Here is a 9,295-nt window from a genome sequence, read left to right on the forward strand (position 1 = left end):
GTGCGCACACGCGCCTTTCAGAGCAGAGTTTTCTCATTGTTATTCATATTTTGTCAAGTGGTCAATTTTTTTAATCTTATCAAATTTGTATATACAGTAGGTTTACAGATGGTATTTTGGTTTTATTTTCAAAATGATACGGGATTCTTTGTTTTTAAGACATTTACTCCACTTATTTGGTTTGCCTTAAATAATACTTGACTCACTGCATAAAAATGATACTTGAGGTCTCTCAAGTCCTTGACTGGATCTAATATGCTTTTTCCATTACGCCTGCTTCCAGTTTGTTTTTGATTATGAATCTTGGGCTTGCTGCTGCCTCTCAGTTTAGGTGACTCATAAGTTTTAGGACTTGGTCCACATCCACTCACTCTCTATCTTTTTTTATGTATGAATTTAATCAACTTCAGTTGATTAAAGGACACCTGAATGAACTTCAGCTATAAATCAGTCTACTGTGCCTCACTGACACCATTGCATAGGTGTCGTGTGAATTCTAGCAGATTAATACTGTTTAATCTAGTGGCATCTTGTGAAGGTCTGTCTTAACACAGAGTGATTCACTTATTCTTATTAGCCCATCTTTCTCAGATTTTTTTTTGTCAGCTGTCTAATTCCAACAAAATATTGTTGATACAATTCTGATTTGAAGGAAATGCAATAATCACATCATCATCACCACCACCACAACAACAACTGGTTCAGCTACCTTATGCATTTCATTTATAATTATCAGTGCTAGTCACTAGCTTCTATTTTAATTAAAACTTGTTTTTTACTTTGGGGACATTTTTTTTTAATCAATGACCAAGTAGTAAAAATACATGCTGAAAAAATAGTACCCTAGGTTCTTGTCTATAAGCCGGACTCATGTATAAGCCGGAGACCAAAAATCATACGAATTTTTAAAATAAAATCGTATCATAGATAAGCCGGACTCATGGATAAGCCGAACATACTATAACCTATAACTAATAGAAGGGAGGGAGGTCAGTGGTCTCACTCGCACCCATTTAATTTCTTTAAGGGGGGAGAGAGTGTGAGATATTGGCGTCTCTCTCACTCCCCGCATGGAGCGGCTGGAGCGCGTTCTTTCTGCTCTGGGCGTCGCCGAGTCAACATGCGCGCGTAGCGGTCATTTAAATTGTGATTTTATATGTAAGCATATTTAAATATATATCGCGGATTTTTTGCTGGTTCGCGGATTTCTGCGGACAATGGGTCTTTTAATTTCTGGTACATGCTTCCTCAGTTGGTTTGCCCAGTTGATTTCATACAAGGGACGCTATTGGCAGATGGCTGAGAAGCTACCCAGCTTACTTTCTCTCTCTCTCTTGCACTGACTTTCTCTGATCCTGACGTAGGGGGATTGAGCAGGGGGGCTGTTCGCACACCTAGACGATACGGACGCTCATCTAAAAATGCTGAAAGATTATCTTCACGTTGCTATCTTTTGTAAAGCTGATTCCTGAAAAGACATGCTGCACAGTGCTTCGCATACTTAAAAGCTCGAAGGGCACGTATTGATTTTTGACTGAAAAACAAACTCTGTCTCTGTCTCTCTCTTCCTGCTCCTGACGGAGGGGGTGTGAGCTGCCGCCTTCAACAGCTTTGTGCCGCGGTGCTTCGCATACCTAAAAGCCAAACAGCACTACTGATTTGTTTGCTAGAGATTGTTTTCTCTATCTATGTGACATTCTGTGCTCCTGACACACACACCTTTGAAGAGGAAGATATGTTTGCACTCTTTTAATTGTGAGACAGAACTGTCATCTCTGTCTTGTCATGGAGCACAGTTTAAACTTTTGAAAAAGAGACAAATGTTTGTTTGCAGTGTTTGAATAACGTTCCTGTCTCTCTACAACCTCCTGTGTTTCTGCGCAAATCTGTGACCCAAGCATGACAATATAAAAATAACCATATAAACATATGGTTTCTACTTCGCGGATTTTCTTATTTCGCGGGTGGCTCTGGAACGCAGCCCCCGCGATGGAGGAGGGATTACTGTATAAGCCGGATTTATGTATAAGCCGATATTCTATTTTTTCATTTTCACAACTTTTTTTCCTTAGATAAGCCGCGGCTTATAGACAAGAACTTAGGGTATTATGTTGCAGTAACATATAAAATTTCACATTTAACCTTGATTATTAAAATTAAAACTTTTTCAGAAATGTTATAGTTACTTTTATAAATATAAATTCATTTCTGTTTAGCATAATGAGAATTAAGGAGAGCCATTGTTCAGCACCAACAGAGGCACAAAAAGGGGAAGGCACCTGAAACTACTCATTTATAGTATAATATGCTGACCTCTAGAGATGAGTGATGCTTCAGTTTCATTATTAAATTAGGTTGTATTTTTTTTAGTAACATTTAGATGAACGTAATTCCAAGAGTATTTGCTGGTCATACTGAAAGTGTGATAAAGTAGTAAGCACAAAGAGAGTGAGTAGTAAGAAAATAAATAATAACTTTTTGCTGAGATGACTCGGAGCTCTCGTCAGTGCAGCCATCTTACGGCGCAGCCAAATAAAATTTAAGGCTGTAAAGCAAAAAAAAAAATGGAGGATTCTTTTCTATACCCACTGTATATATATGGAGAAGACCAGCACTTAAAGATCAGAGAGAATGACTTGGGACAGGCATTTGGGAAATGTAAGAGGGTGGAAAACTGAAGATCCATGCTGTATAATGAGGAGTAGATTACTGGAAGCCAATGATTTTCAGATTACATTTAGTGTAATGTGCTCAGATACACATTTTTTTTACTAGAATTCTTGCTGCTGCATTTTGAACAAACTGTAGCCTGTTTATGACTTTCTTTGACAGGCCTGTTAAAAGAACATTATAGTAATCTACCTGCTAAAAAAAACGTGTGTCAACTTCTCGGTGTCACAGTGACACACAAGGTATAATTTGTGCCATGTTTCTTAGATGGAAAAATGCTGCCTTTAGTGCTAGGGTAATGTGGCATTTGAAGTTTAGTTTTGAATCGATGATTACATCTAAATCCTTTACTTCTGGTTTTATCTGCACTAGATGATCATGTTTTCTCATTGAGTCACTGTTTGTTTGTTTTCTCAATTATAGAAAACTAATAGAATTTTTATGTTTTTTTGTTCTTTTTTGTAAGTCTTAAAAACATTGCCATTTATCCGCTCCATGGTTCTAGACAGGCATCTGGTTCTGTTACATGACAGACTGTTAGAATGGAATTTGTAGTGCACAGAATGTTTAGAGTCATGAAGGTTTTGATAAAACTTTTGTAAGACATGCTCTTCTAAGTAGCAATGACAATAAATACAGACAATATGACAGTAAGCCCTCTTGGGTGCCCTGTTGAGTTTGCAGGGCAATGCTGAGAGAGAGTGAGAAAGCTCAAAATGAGATAGAGAGAGTTGTCTCTTTGAAAAAGTTAATGAAAGTCCATTGGAGAAAAGGGTAGTACGATGCAGGAGGTATAGGAATGCCAGTTTCAAAGAGTCTTCTTCTTCTCTTCTCTCAGCTGTTCCTTTTAGGGGTTGCCACAGCAGATCATTTTTTTCGAATATCTTCCTGTCCTCGTCATCTTTCTCTTGTCACACCCATCACCTTTATGTTCTCTCTCACCACATCCATAGACCTCCTCTTAGGCGTTCCTCTTTTCCTATTACCTGGCAGCTCGATCCTTAGCATCCTTTTCCTAATATACCCAGCATCTGCATGTATCCAAACCATCCCAAGCCCGGATAAATGGGGAGGGTTACATCAGGAAGGGTATCCCGTGTAAAATTTTGCCAGGTCAATATGTGGCCAGTTACAAAGAGTGCATATTTAAAATCCTGTTTTTCTTCATTTGGACTGTCTTGTTCTCCTTTTATAGGACTGCAGTTTCTGTCCATATTATGAAGTGGTCTCCCGATGGAGAATATTTTGCAACAGCTGGAAAGGTAGTACATATATTTTACATTTTATTTTCTTAATATACTTAATAACAGTAACCTGTAAGTATTTAAACTCACAGAAGGCTAGAGATACTTTTAATGGTTTTGTTGCAAGTCTGACGTGATTTGTTATCTTCTATTAGACTAACATGCACATACCTCTAATGCTACAGAATACCCTGGGGATGGTGAACCACCAGTTGGCTTACATCACCAGCATTCTGACTTTGGCAAATTCTGTGATTTGATCACAGACCCATCTCCAGTTTATTTTCTTTAGGAAAGCCATGGTCTGGAATTTTTGTTTTCCTCCCCTCTGTTGCCTGCTAACCAAATCTCAGTTACAATTTTAATGCCCATTGTCATGATTTACTGCTGGCAATCTGCTGTTTTAATTCAAACTGATTTCTAGGTTCATGTATGCATATAGCTGTAAACTTGTTCAAATGCTCTGAGCCTTGTATTTAGTGAAGAGTGCTATTGCAGTAAGGAGACTGTGGAAGATTGTGGGTTCACTTCCCGGTTCCTCCCTGTGTGGATAGCGCTTTGAGTACTGAGAAAAGCGCTATATAAATGTAATGAATTATTATTGTTATCATTATTCAGAAATTGATAGCACTGAATTTGTTTCAGTTTTACTTCAACAAAAGATGAAAGTTCAATAAGCTAGTGTAGATTTACGATACTCGTTGTATTTGCTGTATTTTCACGCAGACATTAGGAAGTTTTTCTTTACACAGAAACCAATAGGCACTTGGAATAAACTACCAACTAGTGCGGTAGACAGTAGAACTTAAGGGACTTTTAAAACTCGACTTGATGTTTAATAGACAAATTAAGTGGATATACCTGGCAAGCTTTATTGGGCTGAATGGCCTGTTCTCGTCTACATCGTTTTAATGTTCTTAACTACATTTTCATTTTTATGCAGTTTGCTTCTTTATAAACTGAATATATAACTAGTTAAATAATGACTCATGTCACCATGTTTGTGACATGTTGGCCATCAAGACACTTGGGCAGAAATGACAGCTGGAGCCAGTGACTTTTAACTTCAGTTTGTGTCTCTTTTTTGAGTAAAATAAAATGAAATTGGTAATATATGGAGTTTTTACTAGTAATTACAGTTATGCCATCTTAAAATGTTAATTTTGTATATTTTGTATGCCTTCGCTAATGCTGTGTTTTTGGTTTAATATAGGATGACTGCCTTTTAAAGGTATGGTACCCTACTACAGCTTGGAAGTCTGCAGTTGTCATTCCAGACCTTCTTGATAAAAAATCTTGCAGTATACATTTCTCTTTTGTGTACCTGGCACACCCTCGAACGGTGACGGGTTTCTCGTGGCGAAAAACCAGCAAGTTCATGCCAAAGTAAGCAAAATCATGTTACAGCCATTTAATTTTCCTGTCATTTTGCAGTGCTATGTTTTTTTTACTTGTTTTGTAACTTTGGGGGCAACAGTACTACAAACATTTTTCAGATTTCTCATAAATAAACAAAAACAAAAAGTAAAGATATAGTATTTATTTAACCTTTTACTGCTAGAATGTTTTTACTGTTTTGGGGTAATGTACTTCACTCATTCATTTACTTTATCTTGTATAGAGCTCAAATTTATAAGTATAATACTGTAGTAGTAGAGTACAGTAAAACCTCCATTATCCGTCACTCGATTAACCGTCAGGGCAAAAAAAAAAAACATAGCACATGGCAGCATCTACTTATTAATACTGCCGCACGATACGCTGCAAGCTATGCACATTCGAACAACTCTCCCTTGTGCTAGCATATAGATAGATAGATAGATAGATAGATAGATAGATAGATAGATAGATAGATAGATAGATAGATAGATAGATAGATAGATAGATACTTTATTAATCCCAAGGGGAAATTCACAATTCAAATAGTGTTTGAATTCATGTAGTGTTTTTCCCCAACACCATCATGCCACATTTTGAAATCACATTGCCTATACGTAACTTCAGTTTTAATAGCGTTTTGTAGCTTTTCTCTTTTGTTATAATTAAACTACTATACATTGTTATGGCCAATAAACGTATGTGTGTGGTTTTAGAATTGTCACAAAAATTTGAAATTATTAATCGTTTACGAAAGTGCTTCAAGTATTGCTTCAATTTACATAGTAGAAAGAACAACAGTGAACGATATAAAGCGTGATGCCGACAAAATTGAAAAATGTGTCGAAAATGGACCACTGACGGTAATGTTAATGTTTTGTTCTGTATTGTTAATGTTTTTCTGCATTGTAATTTTCTTTTTAAATTCTGTTATATTATGTTTTGTTAATATATTGCGATGTGCAGGCAGTTTGTGATGCGTTGTGCGGGAGCAGAAAGGCCCGAATGCTATGTAAGTGATACAGTACAATACAATACAATACAGTTTATTTTTGTATAGCCCAAAATCACACAGGAAGTGCCGCAATGGGCTTTAACAGGCCCTGCCTCTTGACAGCCCCCCAGCCTTGACTCTCTAAGAAGACAAGGAAAAACTCCCAAAAAAAACCTAGTAGGGAAAAAATGGAAGAAACCTTGGGAAAGGCAGTTCAAAGAGAGACCCCTTTCCAGGTAGGTTGGGCGTGCAGTGGGTGTCAAAAGAAGGGGGTCAATACAATACACAGAACAGAACAAATCCTCAATAAAAAATGTAAAATTTTTTAGAAGTACGGAGCAGAATTTAACAGTAGATGATATCACATAAAAAGATTTGGATAATTTTAGACTCCTGGAGACCTCATCCATCAAGCTTCCTCCCCCATTTGGCCATTCCACGGCTGAAACAGTGTTGGGTTAGCCAATCCGATGAAAGGACCCCTCTTTCTCACGATTCCTGCGATCCTCCATCAGGGATGACTTTACCTTAGGCCTTAGCCTAAGATAGGACTTAGCAAAGGGCTTCTGTTCTGTGAGGGTCAGACACGCCTCTTAGGAGATGAGAGACCGGAGAAGTGAGGAGAAAAAGGAAGGTGCGGCTGAAGGAAGTTTTGAGTTGGGAGTCAGGAGACAATAAGGAGGAGTGTTTGAGGTGTAGAAAAAGATGGAACGTGAGGGGCAGGAGAGAAATTGATTGGTTTGGAAAGGTTTCAGGTAAGGAAAGCTTTCTTTTATTGTTTTGGAAATGTGCTCTGTAACCCAGATATTGGGGTATAAGACAGGGCACCGTTTGTTACAGAACAAAGAACAAAGTACCTCTGAGTTGTATTTGCTTGTTATGCTGGTCATTACAATATTATATAAATTAATACATTATTAATACTATATTATATTTTGTTAATAGTTTTTTTTGTAAATAAATACGACTATTTGCTAAACTAATCTACTGTATATCATTTTTAAAGTAGCTGTTCTGTTATCCATTTTTTCTCTTATCTGTCACGGCCTCGGCCCGACCCCTGACGGATATTCAAGGTTTTACTATACAGTATTTAGCCTACACCACTAGCGTACAGCACATAATAGTGTATCCAAGTAAATATTTAAAACAGAATCAACCACATACCAAATTTAAGCAGAATTATGAAAGTCTTAAGCAAAACTTTTATTGAGGTTATTTACAAAATAAGAATATGCAGTAATAATTTACATTTATACGGTATTTCACATTTTATCCATGTCTACCTTAAATGACTTGTTCAGGTGCCTTTGAGATGACTTTGAGCCAGAAGCCCTGTAGCTTAAATCCCAGCCACTCTAGTCTCTTGGGCAGACTGCCCTCATAAAGACATATAATTAGTGACAATCCATAATCATATGTAGTTTAGTTTTCCAAAGGCTGTTTTCTGTTTGTTTTAGGCTTTGGGATAGATTACACCTATTGCTTTAACTTTAGAAATGCTCTTTGACAAGGATTTACTTTCAAAGTTAAAATCCCAGTATGTGGATTTCTGTTTGCTGGAGTTAGGTTTTCAACAGAGTTTGCTTCACACAGGCCAAACATCCATTATACAGATATATCAGACTTGTAATTTCTTTGTTTGCATTCATTTGCATTAATCTAATCTAATTTCCTTAAAACAGATAAATGGTTAAAACAATTACCACCACACATTTTTTCAGTACTATAACCACCAAGGGTACACCATCTGGCATTTGAATCATATATACACACACTAGCTGTTCCCTGCAGCTCTGCCCACGAAGTAGTGAAACAGGACAAACTTTAAAAATCAATAAACAAAAAGGTATCGCTAGCTAAGCGGAGACAAGTTACGCTCTAAAACACAGAGGTAGACTGACCCTCCACTCCTGATGTCATGCTTCCCCCTCCCCTTGGCCCGCAGCCTCTGTCTCGGATTTGCGCCAATATATCGCTCCTGCAAGCAAACTATGATTCTTACCATGATGAGAGAAGTCGCAAAATCAACCGGAATGTTCAAGCCAATTCTAGAAAAAACCCGATCTAAATCCGTTAAGTAGTTCTCTCTCATTCTCTAGCTAAGCGGATGTAAGATAGGCTCCGAGGGTGGCGCGTGAGTGAGGAGGGCCTGCCCCCCTCCCCTTAGCCCAGTCACTACGATACATGATCTTCTCGGAAGACATTTAAAAGACCCGCGAGACGACAGAGACTTGCCACGGTGCATCTCGCGGGGACCGTAAACATGAGACTTGGTGCCGAGACATTGTCCCAGGGCCGTCTCACGGGGACGTGGAACATGAGATTCTTGCAAGACACGCCCTACTTATAAAAGATATTATATAAGAGCACACCCATCAAAAAAATCTCAGTGGTGTAAAAGCACGTCGTACACACATATCATGTGCTCTCAGCACATATAAAGCGTATAAGGACAATATGGAGAATAGAGACGCAAAGGCATTGGAGAGAAAAAAAGGCAGATAAGAGATTATGAAAGCAGTGGAATTCGACAGGCTCAAACAAACGATGGCGCAATACACATGCAGAGAAAGGTACAGAATATGAAAGCAGTAAAATTCGAAAGTATTGTAGCGTCCCAGCCAGGTTGAGGGCTTTTTGGTTTTAAGTGACTGTTCAGTCCGATTGAGGGAGGGCGGAGTACAGCACGGAAGACTGATAGTGAGGTATTGTTTGATGCGGTAAGGGGGGGGGGGGGCGTTAGAGAGGGTGGTAGAAAGTTGTGTTTGGGATTAGGAAGTCGGCGATTGTTCAGGTAAAAATTTTGTGACACTTTATCATGTCAGTCGCTACAGTATCAAAGAAAACGATAGAAAAGATTGCATTACCGCAAACAAAAGGTGATTAATCATCAGAACCAGGTGTGATTGAAAAAATAGTAGGACAAATCAAGATCTGAAAAAAAGAGTAGACAACAAAGTCTTTTTGCATTCGCATCACTCAATGCACAAAATGTGGATTTACACAA

General features: G+C 38.1%; 1 protein-coding gene across 4 annotated transcripts in view; it reads left to right on the forward strand.

Moving 5' to 3' along the window:
* The window catches only part of dmxl2 (Dmx-like 2), a 140,037-nt gene that overhangs the window by 42,469 nt on the left and 88,273 nt on the right, over positions 1–9,295 (forward strand). For all 4 annotated transcript variants that reach the window (XM_028823544.2, XM_028823546.2, XM_028823545.2 and 1 more), the window contains exons 6-7: positions 3,866–3,932; positions 5,128–5,300. In XM_028823544.2, the coding sequence (XP_028679377.1) occupies positions 3,866–3,932; positions 5,128–5,300 (240 nt within the window). The remainder of the gene's footprint in view (positions 1–3,865; positions 3,933–5,127; positions 5,301–9,295) is intronic.

Source organism: Erpetoichthys calabaricus, chromosome 17 (genome assembly GCF_900747795.2).
Source record: "Erpetoichthys calabaricus chromosome 17, fErpCal1.3, whole genome shotgun sequence".
NCBI lineage: Eukaryota > Metazoa > Chordata > Cladistia > Polypteriformes > Polypteridae > Erpetoichthys > Erpetoichthys calabaricus.